This window comes from Pteropus medius, unplaced genomic scaffold (genome assembly GCF_902729225.1).
Source record: "Pteropus medius unplaced genomic scaffold, Ma_sr-lr_union100, whole genome shotgun sequence".
Taxonomy (NCBI): domain Eukaryota; kingdom Metazoa; phylum Chordata; class Mammalia; order Chiroptera; family Pteropodidae; genus Pteropus; species Pteropus medius.
In genome coordinates this window covers 1,557,182-1,576,596 of record NW_024345600.1, presented here as the reverse complement: position 1 = coordinate 1,576,596, position 19,415 = coordinate 1,557,182, and the positions used below count along the sequence as shown (strand labels likewise).

Sequence of the window (19,415 nt, the reverse complement as noted above, 5' to 3'; positions counted from 1 at the left end):
TTATAATATATTTTAATTCAGGAATAAATAAGTTATCAGCCATGAAAATTTCTGGATCACCCTTTCTGAGTTATTGGATTCTTAAGAGTTTTCCTGCTTTTGAATTCTAATAATACTTTAAAAAAATGCATACAATCTTTTCTTTCTCTTCTAGAATTGTAAATTTCTTGAGGCTAGGGTCTGTATTTACTCATCTTTTAGTTCTGTATAATATCTTGAGTAATCCATTTACCTGATAGTAATTAATTATTGAATTGAATTTAAAATCTATAGACATTTATCAAGTGCCTACTATCCATACTCTTCTTAGTTTTTAGCAGGAACTCAGCTAGAAGATACTTAGTAAATATTAATTGCTTTACCTCTGAAACAACATTTATTGAGTACCTCCTGTATAAAAGTACCATGTTAGTAACTCTAATCAAAGAAATATAACCTATGGTCCTTGTTTATAAGGACATGAAAACAGGGAAGAAGAACAGGACATAGACCCAAGATGATTATATGTACACCAGCCACTTGATCATTTTCCAAATGAGCACTGTCTCCAGGAATTGAAAGAGGGAAAAATGGTTTTAGATCTCTAGGTTTCACTAAGTAGGAACGATTCAGGCTTGAAAAGAATAGAACTAACTGAACAGGAAAAGAGGAAGAAGGGGACGACCTTGGCAGATAATAGTGTGAAAGACGTAGAAGTGAGAAAGTATTGACTTGTTTAAGGGGTAGGGATGGTTCAGTTAGGCTGGAGTGGAGGTTTTGAGTAGGGAGGTCAGAGAGGATAACATGAGAATACCATGTTATTGAGGTCTGTGATATGAAGAATACCAGGGGCCCAATCTTGAATTTCACGCTGAGACATAAGGTGGAAGCTGAGCCATGGGAGAAACGAGACTGTGGAGTCAGAATTGGACAACAGTTTTTTTTCCTGATCTGTGATAAGAGGCAAGCGTACAAGGTTTGCAATGACTATTAGTAATATGTCAGAAGGAGATCCGAAGAAGCACTGAAAGAACAAGGTTTTTGGTTAAGTGACTTTTTTATTGAATTGTTAGCACTTGATAACTGTTTTTGTACTAGAGTAGTTTAAAAGCCCATGAAGAACTGTGGATTCCATTCTGTAGCCTTGGGTTGGGAGGGAGAATTAATTATAGAATTTTGATCAGAAAGACATGATCAGATGTATCTGGTAGCAGTGTCAGCAGCAGAGTGAGCTGGAAGTGGGGTCTTATTGATATAGAAGGACTGAACAACCCATCTAAGGTTTTAACAGAAGTAATGAAAAGGGCAAGTGACGCACCATACAGAGGAAGGAATGACAGCCTGTGTGAGCAGAGTTTGCCTGACCTTTCTGAAGTAAATTGGGGTCAGTGAGTTCTCACTCACTGAGAGAGAAAAGTCATGGCCAGGAAATAGCAAACAATGACGCTTTTTGATAAATCAAACAGCAATAGATCACGCTGTTAAGTTTCTATAGTGCACTAGTGTCTTTCGCGGAAAGCTTTAAGACCTCTTTATGATCGACCTGTCTGCCTTCACTTTAGAACTGCCAACACCTTGAAAGATTTTCACTCTCAAAATATCCAACATTCCTGGAAAGGGTACTGTTGGGTCTGTGAGTGAAGGGTTGATTTATGGGTAGTTCTTTTTTCCACCTGGGTTGTTGGTGTTCACAGAGCTGGTCAATTCTGAAAATACATGTTCATTATTATCACCATTGCTTTTCCAAATGATCGTATTGATATGAGAAACTGAAACCAGAAGTAACCTTAACAGTTACAAGTAGTCCATGTATAGTAGTCTTACATTCGACACCAGAGGAGACTAATCCCAAACAGATATGAGGAAGCGTTTCCTCTAAAGGGCAATGAGAAAAATGTCCATCAAGAAGTCTGAAAGAGCTCATGTGACTCCCTGACACCTACTTTGATATGTATGGCACTAGGGAGATGAGAGCCCAAAGTGTCGTAGGCAAGAACTAAAGTATGCAACTCAATAGACAAAAAGTATTTTATTTTCATGTTATTGTCACATCTTGTTTTCCCCTGACTTACTTTCTTTTCATTTCTTTAAAATTTATATACTTTTGAGATATTCCTAAGGTAGTGCTTAAAGGAAAAGAGAGAATAAGATGGATATATATGTTGAAGTTAAATTGAATTTACTTTTTCTATAATATATATATAGTGTGATATATGTATATATGTGTATATATATATACAGTGTGTATATGTGTATGTGTGTGTGTATATATATACATATATGCACATACACTATATATATATATATATGCATATATATATAAAATATTTATCCAATTTTGTATTTCATTCCCTGCTTCCACAATTCACCCTTTTCTATTCTCTAGAAAGTCACTAGATGTCTTCAAAACATAAGTCAGGTTAGGGCCCTGGCCTGTTCAAACTCTTCTCCACTAACTTCTTACCACCCAAGTCCCCAACTCGGCTGTCCAGGTCACCATTCGCACCTACCTCCTGATCCTCTTCCCTTCTCTCCCGAAGCTCCTGTCACACCAGCTGTTCCTTGAGCACACCAAGACCCCTAGCCTGCTCCTGTACCCTATGACCTTTGTACTCGAGAGCCCCTCAGCAGATTTTCACATATCTCTCTCCCTCACATCAATCTCAAATCTTCTCATAAAGGTTTTTCCCTCAGAGTTCTTCCTGAGCACAGTTTTGAAGATAGAATGTTGTCAGTAATCTCTGTCCCTTTTTATAACGTTTATATCTTTGATGTATCACTTAAGTTTAGCTAAATATACATCCTGATGGAATATAAATTCCTAGAGGGCTTGGTGCATAAGAGATGCTCAACAAACATATTGAATGAATGAATGAATTTGGTCAAGAACTTTTCTTCCTATAATTTCCTGATCGAAAGTCCTGCTGGATTATATTCAAAATAAGCCATGCACAATGTATAGTTACCAATTAATTAATGTCGTGAAGTATATGTCTTTAAAATCAACAGTGCCCATTAATTATGGATACGGAAATGAATAGTCAGCTCTATGTTGATGCATTGTGGAGTTTATCTCCTGGTTCGTTTGTCTCTTCTCACAGTGTTAGAGACTATCAGGAGTGTTTTTGTTTTGTCTTCCTTTTAAACCATAGTTCGCCATGAGAACATAAAGGTAAATTCAATTATTTTTTTTACCTTTTCTATGCCTATCATATTTTTATGTGTTTGCCTCTGATGAAGTAGCCACATCTGATAAACATCCATTGTTTTGAATAGTTGTTCTCTGCTGTTTACTAGCTTCTTGCTCCATTGCACATGTAAGCTGGCTTACACACATACACAGGTATCTCCATCAGCCGTGTTTACTAAACATGCATTTATAACACATTACCAACGTTAAGCAGAAATTTTGGATTTTAGTGGATGATTTTTCTCTAAAATTTTTACTTTGTAAGTAAAACAAATCGTTTAATTTTAAAATCTCTCTTTTTTTTTTCTTTCCTTTAAAGATAGAAGTCCTCATAGATTTAACATTCTTTTCTGAAGCCTTTCATGAGATGTCACAGATCTTCTATGGAAAAAACATGCCTTCCCTGATACCCACTGGTTTTAAAACTACGGGAAAAGTGAAGGTAAACCTGCCAACTTGATTCGAAGCCATTTATTTCTTTACCTTTTTAAGGCTGTGTTCCTAAAATCTAGGGACTGCTTCCATGGAGGTATATTTATAAGACTCTGGTACTGCAGACCTCTTTATTAAGCCTGGCTACAGCTAACATCAGGCTTTTACAAGGTTTCATTCGTCTGGAAAGAAAGGAGGCCTTGGGGGGAGGGACTGTGGTCTTGGAGTAGATTTTTACAGTGAAATTATGGCTCTATATTACAGTTATCTTGGACTGTCTCAGTAGACACATTTATCAGCCACTACCTCTTAGACTTTGGAGTCTAATCTTCTAATTTCTGGTTAATGTTCTTACTCAGAACACTGTCTCCTCATGTTTCATTTGGATGTTTTTGATTTAAATGCTTTATATCTAAGAGTTAAGCATGTGTTGTTCAAATTTCTTCTGATTTCCGTAGGAAGAGAATGTTCCTCTATTTTGTCTAGTCTCTTTTGACTTTGGGGAATTGTTTTAATTTGTATTTGGAAAACCGTAGATTGAAGCATTCTTGAAAATGAATAGTGGTGTTTCTATTTAAATCAGAGTGAGCTGTTATTTTCCTCTACTTCAGTCGCATGGTCATCTGGGAATCACTGGGTGATCTTGTTTTAGGGAGGTGCTCAGACCCTCCTGGGCCAGCAATAAAGGAAATAAAAGGAGGTGACAAGTCAGTTTCCTGGAGGTTACTGTATGTGTGAGGAATGAGACTGACAGACAGGTACATGCTGGTGGGATTCAAATTTGGAGGAGTTGAAAGAAGCCGGGGAATAGGCTGTAAGTCTTGAAAATTTCTTGCATAAACTGACATTATATTTACACATAATGCATTCATCACTTCAGCATATTCCCCTAAAATGTAGCTGCTACAGCATTACAATTTATTGTAATAGGGTAAGTGTGAGGTTATCTACAGAAAATCCTAAGAGGGACATTCGGTGCAAGCAGGATCGTGTGTGTGTGTGTGTGTGTGTGTGTGTGTGTGTGTGTGTGTGTGTACTGTCTATCTATAGAGGAATCAGTTGGGTTTGCTAATTTTCTGTGGTAGGAATTAATTTATTTCTTACCTCAGTAAAATTAGCAGTATTTTCTTGCTTGCATCTCAGTTAACAAACAGCCTTGCCCTATTGTAAATGGTTTGCATTTTATTAAAATTATATTTTAATTTCTATAAGTATTTATTGAGAGCTTACAGAATACAGGTACTATTCCAGGCATGGGGATAGAGCAGTAAAAAGATAAATACTGTCACAGCCTTCCTGGAGTCAGTCATATTATTATTGGATAGTCCAGCGAGAAAGACAAACAATAAACATATTAAGCCCATAAATATATGTCAGTTGATGATGTGCCATGAAGACAATCAAGCTGAGTTAGGGAGACAGAGTGATCAGAGCAACAGGTGGCTGTTTTATTCAGGTAGTTTGAGAAGTCTTTCTAATAAGGGAGTTTTGAGGGTGAAAGATTTGAGAGGACGACCTTCCAAAAAGGAGCTGCAAAGGCACAGGCCCTGAGGGGTATGCCTCCAAGATGTGATTGAGGAAAACCAAGGAGGCAAGCGAGGCTGGACAAGGAGGAAGAGAAGGAGAAAGGGTGAGGCCCCGAGCTGTGATCTTGTAGGACTTCATAGGGCTTGGTCTGGATGGGAGTTTACTCTAAATGAGATGGAAACCTTGCAGAGATCTGAGGAGAGGAACGACAGGGTAGGAATTAAATGTCAAAGGACCACTTCACTTGCTCTCTGAGAACTAGACTGTGGATGAACATGAGTATAAATAGGAAGATCAGTTAGAAGTCCTTTGCAAAGAATCTGAGTGAGACATGATAATGGTTGGGGTAACAGTGGTGGAAGGAGTGCAAAGTGGTCAAATTCTGGCTGTGTTGCAAAGGTAGAGCTGCATGTTTGTGGGTGGTGGTTTGGATGTGAGGTAAAAGAGAAAGAAGGCAAGCGTGGTGACTAGTGTGTTCAGCATGAGCGACTGGTAGGAAGGCGTTTTCGTGAAATGAGATGCGAGATACTGTTCCGTGCAGGGATGGAACGTGTTAAGTAGGAGCGCCCTTGTAGACATACAGGTAAAGATGTAGTTTAGGTAAGTGCAGAGAATATATGATCTGAAGCTCAGGGGAGAGGTTGGGGCTTCAAGTTTGGGATCATTAGCCTAGAGATTGACAATCACGGGAGTGGATGAAATCAGCTGGGGACTGACACAGATAGAAAAAAGTAGAAGTCACAGGACCTATCCTTAGGGCCATCCACATTTAGGATCTAGGAAGACGAGGAGAGGGAAGCCAGAATGAGAAACAAGTGGTCACTGCTTTCACCAAAATAAACAAGCAGTCTGAAGCCAATTTTAACAGGTCAGTCCCAAATTTAATTTTTACGAACCAGTTATCATAACACAGAAGTGTGGGTGAATTGTCTCTCCGTGGATTGTGTTGTCAAATTTTGTATTCCCAAAGTTAATTTGAAGTTCTGCAGCTTCAATTGGGAATTTAAAAAGTATAATTAAAGAAGAAATGCGTTCAGAGTTTATAATTAAAATAGGTGCCAGCATTATTAGGCTGCAGGCTAGTTATTTAAAGAAAGGATTAATGAATTAGATTTCAGTTGTAAAAGAAATACAGTAAGTCCTTACTTAAAGTCATCAGTAGGTTCTTGGAAATTGTAACTTTAAGTGAAATGATGTATCATGAAACCAGCTAATAGATATAAACAACAGTTAAGTTCCTATGGCATATTTCTGGTCACAAAAACAAACATCACTAAACTTCTAAAGACCCAAAATAGTTCTAAATATTAAACACTAAAATAATGTGAGTAGGCATACATTTAAGAAAGTTTAATAAAAACAAGTAAGGTAATAGTTTTTCCATCTACTTATTGCAGTTCAGGATCACGAGTGGCTGGGGCCTATCCTAGAAGCTCAGGGTGCCAGGTGGGGACCCTGGACAGGATGCTCTTTCACTGCAGGGAGCACTCACTCACACTTACACTTGCTCAGACTGGGACAATTTAGACAAGCCGTTTAACCCAACATGCACATCTTTGGGACGTGGGGGAACCCAGAGCACTCGGAGAAAATTTATGTAGAGAAAATTCATGGGGAGAACATGCAAACTCCATACAGTGATCTCAGCTTGGAATATATTTTTCTCATCAACATTATAGCAAAATGATTTTGAATGAAAGGATGTTATGTGATTAACTGCTGTATCTGAAAAAAGTCTTATAGATTATTATTGGACTTTTCTTAACTTTAAAAAAATTCTGTCTTTTAACATCATACTCATATTGAGATTCTGCTATCATCACCGAATCTGAAGTCCCATTATCAACGCTCTTCAAATTATATCACCGAAGGTCTCCCCATGGATTCATTTACTCACTTTTCAGTGCATTTATAACAGATAAAGAATATCTTCAGAAAAGGAAAAAAATTTAAAACATTACCAATACTTTCTTTAAATAAGAGCTATATGCGATATCTTGGTTGAGGGGTCCTTCAAAAGCAGACCCTGGGACAAAGATTTGGGAGCAAGTGGTATATTTGAGATGTGATTCCAGAAAGAATGGTGAGGGAATGGGAAAGTCATATAGGGAAGGGAGGAAAACCATTCCAGGGAGCACTAATGAGGTTACTGATGTGGGCAACTGGAATCCTCAGAAAGACTGGCAGGAGTTATCTCTTGTCCCTCATTGGTGTGGGGTACTCCCTGTACTTCCGGCTCCTCCTGAATGCCCGTGTGGCCACAGAATGTCCTCAAGCAAAGAGGTACAGGTAAAGTAAAATGCCATCCATATGTGAGCGGCCTGTCCACCAGAAGCTGCTGGTTGTTACCAGGTGACCCAAGGGATTTTGGACAGGGCATCAGTATTGACATCTACGAAGGGGCACCTTTTAGAAAGGACCTTCTGTACTGAGAGGAGTGTACCCTATCTGATGATACAACAATCTCTTGTGGCCAATAAATTGAATATTTCCTAATGCAACATTATATTTATATCGAAAAATATTTATAGATAATTCATTAAAAAGGGAAAGAACCATAAAAAAGAGTCATTCTGAAGAGTAATACAATTTTACCTAAAACTGACCACATTTTTTTTAAGTGCTAACAGCACTGTTAAAAGTGCAGTAATCTTGGCATTTTCATATAACATGAGTGGAAGTGTAAATTAAATTAAGCCAGTCCTTTACAATTTTCTCGATATATTCTTATCTTATGACCTTGTAATTCTGCTTCCAGGAATCTATCTAAAGGTGATAATCGGAAATACAGACAGAATACTCACCAATGTTATTTAAAGAGGGCTGAATGGTGAGGTGAGGGTGGAAAGTGGCTTTCTTAGGTATCTAACAGTAGGAAAGAGGTTATTATGCCACATTCATAGGATAGAACATTACCTAGCTATTAGATTGAGGTTTACAAATAATTTAATGGTTTGGGAAAATAACTATGATGTAATGAGGAAAGGAATACAAATGTGTATATAAAAATTTTAAGTACATCAAAAAGAAATTGGTAATAAAGACAAGAAAATATTAACATTGACAACCTAAAAAATTGATTTGTATGTGATTTTTATTTTCTTTCTACTATACTTACTTTTTTTTGACTAGAGCATATAATACTTTTACAATAAAAATGATATTTAAAATGTGTTTAGAACACATTAACAGTTTTATTTAAAAAAAACACTCGATCTTGTTTCTGATGTTGATGTTATGTATATTGACAGGTATTTCAATCATTTGACTCAGGAAAACCTCTTACTAATAAAGAAAACATACAGGTAAGGATAACAATAATTTATAAATGTTGGCTATTTACTATGAATAATTTCTGAGTCATTCCAATCTATTTGGTAGCTATAATCTTCATTTTTGAAAATCTTCTATGTAATATGTTCTTCTATTTGTAATTATGGGGTTTTATCTCAAAATGCTGAGGCCAGAGGTAAGATTGGCTCCAAACAGATCTGTTTTTCAGATTGGGCAAATATTGGTCATTGTTCCTAAATTTTTCAATTACACATGTGTATTCAGTTTGTTCCTCTAGCCATGTCAAGTATCTAACTTTGATGTTTATCTTGATTACTTACACAATGACAGCTGACTGGTTGTAAGAAAAGGATTTTGTGAGTTTTGTTCAATTCTGCTTTTACTCATGTCCTTTCCACCAGTCTGAGACTGCGTCTTAGCCAGTGGTTTAGAAGATTTGCTTTTCTTCTTTTATTTAAAATTTTTTTGAGATATAATTGACATATAACGTTGTGTAGGTTTAACATGTTCATTTGATTTATATATTACAATATGATTACCACTATAGAGATAGCTAATGGAAAGTTTCATATGACATTTTCATAAGCAGCTCCTCTAATTTCCCCATTTCTCCTCTTATATTAATTCAACAAGTTAGTGAGTCTATTGTAATATTTTTTACAAAGAGAGGACAGGACTGCTCCTCTCATTATATTTGTTCTCGTCAATAATTGAATGATTGAGATTTAAGCTTTGATGACCTAGTAGCATTTACATAACTTGAAATAGTTATTTTAAACAATCTTAGGACTGTTAGCAGTCTGTCCTCTAGAGGAGTATGAGAGTGGTCATGCAGCCATTGTTAAAGGGGTGAGGGCAGGCAAGGGGCTCACACAACCCGATGACAGTTCATGCATACACACAGATATGCAGGTTTATTTTTTTAAATACTAGTAAACAGCATTCTGTTTTATTAAGTATTTATTTTTATTAAATAGTTTTGAAAGACATTTGCTCAAAATTGCTTTGTTTGTTCTCCCTAATTTTAATAGGAATATATATATATGCGCCTTCTATTAAATGTAACCTTCTTTTCTTTTATTGTTCATTTTATTCCACAAACTTCACATATAATTATGCTTCAGATGATTCATTGTTTTTGACTTAAGTTCATTTTAATTTATGAACAAATTTTCAGACATAAAAGAGCTAGTATTAGGAAGATACGAATACATATTCATATTTCATTTTAGTGTTCCAAGATCTTAGGATGTTTAAGAATATTTATTTCTTTCCAGTCATAAATGCCAAGGCATCCTAAAAAATATTTCTTTAAGGAGTGGTTTGGGGTATAAAAAGAATGTTTGTCTGATCATCTCTTTTTAAACAAAAAGAGACTGACAGTATAATGGAAAACTGATTTCTATTAGCTAATTAATTAAAGCAGAACTGTTGGTCTGCTTAAGACTCTTCAGATTACACTCTACATTGTCTGTTTAGAGGGAGGGAAAGGGGAAAGGGGTGTTAAATAGCATTACTAATTAATCTTCTTTTGATCTTCAAGTGTTTGTGTGTAATTGTCGAGACTCATTAAATCAGTGCTGTGGAGGGAAAAGAGAAGAGAAAAGGTCTCCTCTCCCCATCTCCCCAACTAACCCAAAGTTTCTTTTCTAGATTCGGAATGTCAACCATTTTCCTAGTACAACAGTTTGCTACCAGCTCAGGCTCAGCGCTGCTTCATGTCTGGCTCTTCTGTATGTGTTGATTTCCCCCCTTTAGAGGAGGTTAAGAGAGGAGAAGGAACAGCAGCAGCAGATCACCCCACCGCCAACATTGCCTCAAACTCTCCCAGACAATGAGATTTTTGTTCTTTCTTATTTCACATAAGGCAAATAGTTCCCCCTTTTCAAGAAAAGATGGCCTTGGTATCTGCCTTTTATTTTAATTCAATAAATATTGAATAAGAGCCTGTTATGGGAAGGCACTATTCAGGTGCTGTCAAATAAACAAATCAGTCAACAATACGGATGAACTCTAAGCCCTCAGGGAGCTTATATTTTAGTGGTCAAGACTAGTAATAAACATATAAGTAAATGTTATGAATAAGTAAATCATATAGTATGTTAGATGAATCACACTGTGAGGAAAATAAACCTAGCAATGTGTAAAAAGGATTGGGAACATGGGACTGGGTTGGGGGTTGCAATTTTAAATGGGGTGATGAGGTCGGTCCTCACTGAGGTGTCATTTGTGAACAGACTTGAAGCAGATAAAGGCAAAAGTCATATGACATGGAGAAAGAATAATCTAAGAAGAGAGTACAGCGAGTGTAAAGGCCCCGGGGCAGGATTGCCTTGCTTGGTGAGGAATATCTCGGCCAGAGTGACGAGGGCTGTGTGAATGATGGGGGATCAGTTGAAAATGAGGTCAGAGCAGTAGCAGGGTGCCATTTTGAGAAGGGCCTTTGTAACTTAGATTCTTATTCCGAGCAAAATGGGTAGCTCCTGGAGGATTTAGATCAGAGATATCATCTGATCTACTTATGTTTTAGAAGGATCACTTTAGCTAATCCGTTGAGCCTCCTATGTGCTAGATATTGTTTCAGTGCTATCAATCAAACACATCAGTCAATCAATAGTACAAATTTCTGGCCCTCATAGAGTTTATATTTTTGTGTGTGTGTGTGTGTGTGTGTGTGTGTGTGTGTGGTTGTGGGCGAGACTAGGAATATAGTTTTGGACATGTTCAGTTTGAGATATCTATTAGACATCTAAGGGAAGGTATTGAGTCAGAGTTGATTATATATGTCTTGAATTCAGAAGAAAGATTGGAGCTGGAGAGAAAAAAATTGGTATTTCATCAGCATTTAGGTAAAATCAAAACTATGAGCCTTATTAAGATTATCTAAGGGGAGGGAGTGAGGAGAGAAAAGAGGACTGAGCCCTGAGACACTCCAACATTAAGAAGTATAGGAGAAGAGGAATCAGCAAAGAAGATTGACAAGGAGTGGCCAGTAGGACAGGAAAGAAACCACAGGAGGAGGATGACTTGGAAGCTAAGGGAAGCATTTTCAGAAGAGGAAATGTTACTGTTGTCAAATTTTGCTGATGAATCGAGCACCTTAAATTTCTTGTATTTAACATCCCTGAAATTAGAATGAATTTTACAGTGACAGTTTAATTGATTATGAGATAATGTCTTGGATTATAAGAATTAAGTATTGAACATTAGATTTAGTCAAGTGTAGGCCATTAGTGACCTTCCCAAAGGGTTTCAGTGTAGGGAAGGAGTGGGGTTATAAGCAAATAAAAGTAGAGAAATTGGACTATTGGCAGCTCTTCAGGTAGTACTCTAAAGGGGAGCGAGGATTGAGTTAGTAGCTGGAGAGGAAGTAGGAATGTAGAGAGTTTTTGTTTTTTACAGTGGAGAAGACGGCATGGCTGGGTGCTGATAGGAACGTGTCTGTAGAAAGAGAACATTTATGGCATCGGAGAGAATGGCTGAGTAGACCAGTGTGGACGGGAGGGAAGGAAGGCAGAATGGTGAGGCAGGTGCTTGGGTAGGTGGGAGAGGTGGTGGAGCTGTGGGGTCTGTGGGCACTACTTTGACTGCTTCAGTTTTCTCAGTTAAGTAGAAGAAGCAAGGTCGTTAGCTGTCAGGGGCAATGGAGAGGAAGGGTTAAAATTTAGAAAGAAGAAGAGCGTGAAGTGGTTATCTAGGAAAGAGCAAGAGGGACTGTACCAGGAAAATGTAGAATGGTGACCAGGCAGCACTGAAGTTTGGTCAGGAACTTAAAGTAGGACCACTTATCATAATTGCATGATTTTCTCCAGCCTTCTGCTACTGCAGGTGCATGCGCTGGATTTTATCGGGGCTATGATTTTGCCAAGGATGTGGGTATGCATGAGAGAGGGGCCAGGGAGTTGAGAGTGTACATGAGGTGGAGTTCTAATGATTGAGGGCAGAGTCTAAGCTGGGTAGGGAGCTTACTTGTCCACCCATTCTTCCTGTTCTGGTCCTAGTAGCTCTAATTTATTCACTCTAAAGCAGAGTGGTTCTATGCATGGCTGATGAGCTTTTGCAGTTTCTCTATTTTGTTGTCTTCTCCCTTGATCTCAGCACAGGTTCACTTTCATTAAGTGGCAGGGCTGGGCTCATGAGGCCCAGGTCACAAATTGGGGAGGGGAATGGCAGAAACACTGTGGAACTGCTGGGATAGTTCTAACATTACATGTTTTTCTTAATAGTTCTGCCACTTATGGAACCTCAGGTCCATTTCTGTATTCTTTTACCCAAAACTAAATGAATATAAAAGAGGACTAAAGCTAATAATACATAAAAACAATATTTTACTGATTTGCTTTTTAAATTTTTTTCCATTTTTTTAGGCACTTGATGAATTAATAAGTAAAGGCTTGCCTCAAATTCTGGTTACAATTGGCCAACAACATCTCTTAAATAAGTTTTCTTTTGTTAAAGCATACTTTTTAATAAATGTGGCTGCAACAATAAATTGTGTCCCAGAAACTATATTGAAAACGATCTACCATGGATTTGTTTCCGAGAGAAGCAAAGCAAACCTCCCAAACTTGAAAGGTAATCTTTCTTTTTATTTTCTTGCTCCTCTTTCTCTTCACTTTCCTGTCCTCCCCACTTCACCACCAATAATCTCTACGAACAATCTAGTATATATTCTTTCATACTTTTCTCCTAGCTCACGAATGACACATATATGTGCTTATGTTTTAGGTACATGCATACTCACGTCCATCCATATGTCTCCATTTCTATGTACTTTTCCTATACATACATACAAAACAGGATTTGTCATTTATTTATAAACAATGTATTTTACATTTTTCTGCATCTAGAACAACTCAGATCAACTGCTTTGCTTTAGTTCACTGTGCTGACTGTGTAGAGTTTTATGCTGTAAATATCCCACAGTCATTTAACCATTCTCCTGTTGACATGCATTCACTTTGTTTCTAGAGAACAGTGCTGAAGTGCTACATATTCATATAATATAGTATCTATTTCTATGGGTTAAGATACCCATGGGTGGGGTAATGGGCCATAGTGTATATGTATTTTTTAACTGTGTTAGATGTCACCATAAAAATAATTGTTTTTCATCATTAAGTATGATGTTAACTGTCAGTTTTTCATCTATGTCCTTTTTCAGATAAAGGAATTTCTCTTCTGTTCCTACTTCATTGAATGATTTTATAATGATTGAGTGCTAGATTTTATTAAATGCCTTTTCTGCTTCTATTAAGATGATTAGATGGTTTTTGTTTTTTATTCTAGTAATATGATGTATTACATTAATTGATTTTTGAGTGTTTAACCAACCTTGCTTTCTTGGGATAAATCCCACTTGATCATGGTGTATAATTTTTTAATGTGTTGCTGGATTCTGTTTGTTAGTATTTTATTAAAGATTTTTACATCAATATTTGTAAGAAATATTGGTGTATAATTTTCTTTTCTTTTGGTGTCTTTGTCTAGTTGGTATCAGAATAATATTGGCCTCTGTTTTAAAATGTAAGTTTTATTATTATTCAGATAATAATAAAGGCCATCAGATAGGAGATAACTGCCACTGAAAACATACTTTATTTACAGCTCCCAAGAGAAGGGGCATGCCATGACATAGAAGGACCACACAGGACAGGGCCACACGGGAGGCAGAGAGAGCAGTGAAGAAAACATGGGTCAGACTTTTCCTAGCGTGTCTCAGGTTTTGATGCTCCTCACAGGGTTCTTCCATACCAGTCTTCAGGCATTTGTTTTCTATCTTTGTCTCTCTCTCTCTTACTTTCCTCTTTGGAAGACTCAGTCCCAGATCTTCCTGCTGTGCCTTTCTCAGTGCTCAAACCCTCCCTTATACTCAGCTGAGCCCTAGCTCTAGAACTTTCTTATGTAGGAGAAGAGTCAGGTAGGTTGGGCTTAGAAGAAGAGAGGAAATCAGGTGTGTTCAGTCCCATGTTATTCTGGACTCCCTCTTCCTACTTGACGAACTTAGTCTCTTTAGGTGAATAATTTTTGCAGTAATTCCTAGTCAATTAGTGACTTGTAGTTTTTCTCTCTCCTATAGTCTAGAAGCCAGGATTACCAAAGAAGGCAAAGTCTATGGTCTAAATTCTCTCAGTTCTCCCTGGCTCAGAATAAGGGCCAGCTTCAGGTTGTGGGTGGGAATTTGAGATATTTGAGGATTGTGGATTGTGCTGTTCCAAATGGTCTCACTCTCTGCTCTTGGAGCGATGGGTTTGTGCAGAGCTGCAGAACTGATGCTTCCAAGGAGATCTTATTGAAATATAAATATCTGAAAGACCCCAAATACTTTGAGGACCATAAGATGTTCTGGGAATTCCAGGGGAGGAACCACTACTTTATATCAGTAGCTGATGACTCAAATAATGTCACTAAGCATACAAAAGATCTTTTCATAATTGTCTGATTTATTGTAAGAATCAGCCTTAATCTTTTCATATCTGAGGTTTAGAGATTATTTGAAATAGCAGTATATTGCTACTTGTCATTATAGTTTTTTTAGCATTAAATTTATGGATAGTTCTCAACTAATGATGAGTTTTATAAACTAGAATTAATACTTAAACTAACCATAGGTATCCTTTGTTCTTCCAAAATTCTGTGCCTTATAGAGCTATGTTTAAAGGATGATGGAGGTTCATTTAGTCATCTTACAAAAGTGAAAGACGACTTCACTCTTAGCACAATAAAGGTAAGTTTGAAAATGTTTTCAAATTATAATAAGTCTGTTACCAAGATGCTGACTGTTAGACCATGGACAGGCTCACTTTCAGGACTGTGCTTACTGTTAGGAAACTAGGTGGCTTTTTTTAAACATAAGCATGGGTTGGGGTGAGATGAAGTCTGCTCTCCATGAAAAAAAAAGTAGATGCCCAGAGGCGTCTGACTTTACAATCCAATTAGGCGTTGCAGAATATATGAGTCTTTATTTGATGGGATTTGAATATTCCATACCCTGTTTCTCATTTCCTTACTAATAATAGTGATCAACAACAACAAAAACAGCTACCATTTATTCAGTGCTTATTACATGACAGGCACTTTGCATGATTATTTTCACAACTCTGTGGTGTATTAATCATATTTGAACTGTGTCGTGCTGAAACAAGGAAACTGAAGCTTAGACAGTATGAAATTCACTAACATCGCGCAACTAATAAAATACCAATCATATTATTAACTAATATACAAATTGCCCTATAACTTTTATAGCTTTTATATATTTACTGCTTCATACAAACAAGATTTTACACAGATTGTTCCTTGAAAGATTGGTTGGTCCCTTTCTATTTTGCCATGTCAGATTGCTGTTCACTATTGACTGCCCTCTGTAAAATCTCATTATCTTCACATTGCCAGTTAGGTGACCATAGTTTAACCTGAAATACAGTCAATCCTTCATATTCACAGATTCAGTATTTTCTAATTTGCCAATGCTAAAATTTATTTGTAACCCCGAATCAATATCCGTAGTTCTTTTGTGGTTATTTGTAGATGTGGGCTGAGCATAGAAAAATAGAGTTATCTAACACACACATTCTCAGTTGAGTCAAACAAGGCAGTACTCTGAGTTTTTGTTTCCATGCTCATACTATAAACAAGTGACTTTTTCATGGTCTATTTATTGCCACCGTTTTTGCATTTTTGTGCTTTTATTTGGTTGGTGATTTTACTATTTAAAATGACCCCCCAAGTGTAGTACAGAAGTGCTGTTTAGTGTTCCTACATGCAGGAAGGCTGTGATGTGCCTTATGGAGAAAATAAGTGTGTCAGCTAAGTTTCGGTCAGACTTTAGGTATAGAGAGCTAGTGGCTGTGAGTTCAAAGTTAATGAGTCTATAAGATATATTAAATAATGTGTATGTAAACATAAATACACATTAAGCCAGGTTATATATTGATCAGTTGAAACAAATGCTGTGACCAGAGGCTCCTAGGAACCTACCCCTGTACTTCCCCTAGGAACAATAGTTCAATTATTCACTAATTCAGTGTTTTCAGGAACTTTATTGAACAAAGCTACAGTGAATAGCATGTACGAGCATTGGCTGTGCATATAATAAAGGGTAGCTGTCCTGCGTGCTTACTCTGACCATTACTTTCCGTTTCATTCTCCGTTGCCCTTTTCCTGTTCACTGAACTCTCTTCTCTGATGACGAGGTTCAAATTTCTGTTTTGGTCTTCCATTCATTGTTACTTTTCGGTGTGCATAAGAATGAGATGTTATTTGTATTATTTCTGAATTTATGTGATTGTGTCACTGGTGTTCTTTTTTTAGTCCATTTTACTGACAGAAGCTGAAGACAAGCTAAACCTCCTTGTGTCAGAGATGGAGCATCCAAGTAACAGGAGTGTCTCTCAGTGTTCCATGGGTGAGTTGGAGATGGTGGTGGAGGCCAGGCTTCAGCTGGCTGCAATTGCCCTGCAGAGACATCGATCGGCATATAGGTGAGTCTCTTCATGCACAGGAATTTCTTCCTCATCCTGACTTGTTAAATATACCTAAATTTCATAGATTCCCACATTAATAAAAAAAAAGCAGAAATCCCCTTTTGCTTTGATTGGACTCATTCAATCATCTCATCAGTGTGAGCCTTGACTAAAGGCTATTCATGATTAACCACATCTAAATTTGATTTTTTGCTAGTGACAGTATAGGTTCTTGGAAATTTATAATTTTTGTGCTTTTTAAGCAGTAATGAAAAGCCATAAAGTCTGATTTGAGCAGTGATTCTCAAAGTGTGGTCTACATATCTCTAGGGATGTCCCTGAGACTTTCCAGGGGTCTGTAAGGTCAAAACTATTTTCGTAATGAAACTAAGGTGTCATTCGCCTTCTTCTTGTGTTGTTATTTGCATTGATGCTATAAAAGCAACAGTGGTAAAACTTCTAGCATCTTACCATGAATCAAAGCAGTAGCACCAAGTGTACTAGTAGTCATTACATACTTTGCTGCCACACACTTGCAATTAAAAAAAAGCTAGCTTCATTTGAGAATGCCTTTCATGAAGCAGTAGAATTTGTTACATTTATAAATCCCTATCTTTGAATATATTTTTAATGTTCTGTGGGAATATTAAATGGGAAATACACCTAAAGCACTTCTGCTGCATATCAAAATCTGATAGTTGTCTTGAGAAAGAACACATATGTGATTGAATTGAGAGCCAAACGAACTGTTTTTTTTTTTTATTTGAAAAAAAATAACAACTGACAAACTATGGTTATTCAGACTTGGTTATTTAATAGGCATTGTATTGAAAATGAGCAAAATAGACATTCCACTTCTAGGAAAACAGCAAATAGTTTTTGTTGCCAATCATAAAATCTAACGTTTCATAAGAAAACTAGAATTTTTGAAAATTTGTATTTGCCATCATGAGCTTGACAGTTTTCTAATGCTTAGATTCTTCTGACAAGATTGGAAATAATATTAATAAGCATCTTTTTAATTGTGTAATGAAATGTTTCAACCTTAAGGGAGAATCTACATAACTCTAGGAGCTAATGCGGCCAGTACATGATGTTCCAAAATCCTGGTTAAGAAGATAGACCAATAAGTTTTCAAGTTAACAGAAAAGGAAAAGTTTATCAGTGTGTGGTATTAGATTCGACACTGCAACAAATTTTTAAGAAAACATCAGTTGTCACATTTTGGCATAGTACCAAAAAAGAATATTCACAATTATTTGAAGAAGCTATTAAAATACTCCTCCCATTTTCACAGCCATCAGTGTGAGGCCCAGTCTTCTTCATATACTTCGGCCAAAACAATATGTCACAACAGACTGAATGTAGAAGCAGATAAGAGTCTCCTATTAAGTAGATTTCTCTTATTAAGCCAGATGTTAAAGAGGTTTGCGAAAATGTGAAAACAATGGTATTCTTCTGACTAATATTTTTGTTGTTGGAAAATATAGTTTTTTTTAAATTAAAACACATTATTGATATTAACAAATAATGGGTTTTTTATTTTAAAACAAATCAATAAATATGAATGAAGTAAAAAATTTCTCAGTTTAAGTTCTAATATGGTAAGTAAATATTGATGGAGTTCTTCGGGCATTCTTAATTTTTAAGGCCATTAAGCACCTTTTAAGGTGCCGAGGTAAAAAAGCTTGAAAACCCCTGGTTTAGTGTATTGTCACATTTATAGCTATCTTTAAAATACAATGGTAGTTGATTGATGGTAAAATAGGCTTAGCGTAGTAGTATACCATTGTCCCTGCTGAAGTTTGAAGAGAGGAGGAGGAACTTTTACTACGTGATTTCCTATAGAAAATATATGATGTGAACATATCTAAATATGTATATTTAGATACATATGACTATAAAATATATGGCAATATGATTTCCTATGGAAGAATTTAGAACTCTTTTCTCTAAATAGTCCCCAGACAGCAACAGCAGCCCTAGAAAATATTTTTTGTCATGTGTCGTCATTATTTCCCCAGCTCTCTACATGTCTTATACCCTTTTGGTATGGAGGATATGAGTGATTTTTGTTTTTTAGGGACGAAAAAGGAAACTAGAAATTAAAAATTACAAAATGCCCACAGAAAGGAGTAGAAAGGAGTAGAACTTTATAATAGAACTTTGAAGACCAGGTAGACATATGCAAATAATGTGCAAGTGTATCAGAATCTCTCCTATTTTAAATACATGAACCTGGCCCTTGGATCAAAACCAGCAAAAACTTTGATGTTATTGCCTTTTTCCAGCAGAGTTGTCATTTGAGGAAGCCTACTGTCAAGATGAATGAGTTTTTCTTATGTGAACTTTACCTCCCACGAGCTTCTGTTTGGGTGGTGCTGAAAGTATTGGACAGTCTCTTTCCCAAATGATGGTTAGCTTGACATTTCATGATACTTCTAATAAAATTATGTGTCAAGAAAATTGAAAGACACATTCCCTAGGGTAACAGGTAAAGTGAGCCACATGGATTTTATGAGAACAAA

At 36.6% G+C, this 19,415-nt stretch overlaps 1 protein-coding gene across 3 annotated transcripts in view; it reads left to right on the top strand.

Moving 5' to 3' along the window:
• CFAP54 (cilia and flagella associated protein 54) overlaps positions 1 to 19,415 on the top strand; it is a 232,974-nt gene that overhangs the window by 137,408 nt on the left and 76,151 nt on the right. For 2 of the 3 annotated variants that reach the window (XM_039874060.1, XM_039874058.1), the window contains 5 exons: positions 3,489 to 3,611; positions 8,380 to 8,433; positions 12,790 to 12,997; positions 15,070 to 15,149; positions 16,736 to 16,905. In XM_039874060.1, the coding sequence (XP_039729994.1) occupies positions 3,489 to 3,611; positions 8,380 to 8,433; positions 12,790 to 12,997; positions 15,070 to 15,149; positions 16,736 to 16,905 (635 nt within the window). The remainder of the gene's footprint in view (positions 1 to 3,488; positions 3,612 to 8,379; positions 8,434 to 12,789; positions 12,998 to 15,069; positions 15,150 to 16,735; positions 16,906 to 19,415) is intronic. The other variant, XM_039874059.1, reaches the window with a different exon arrangement.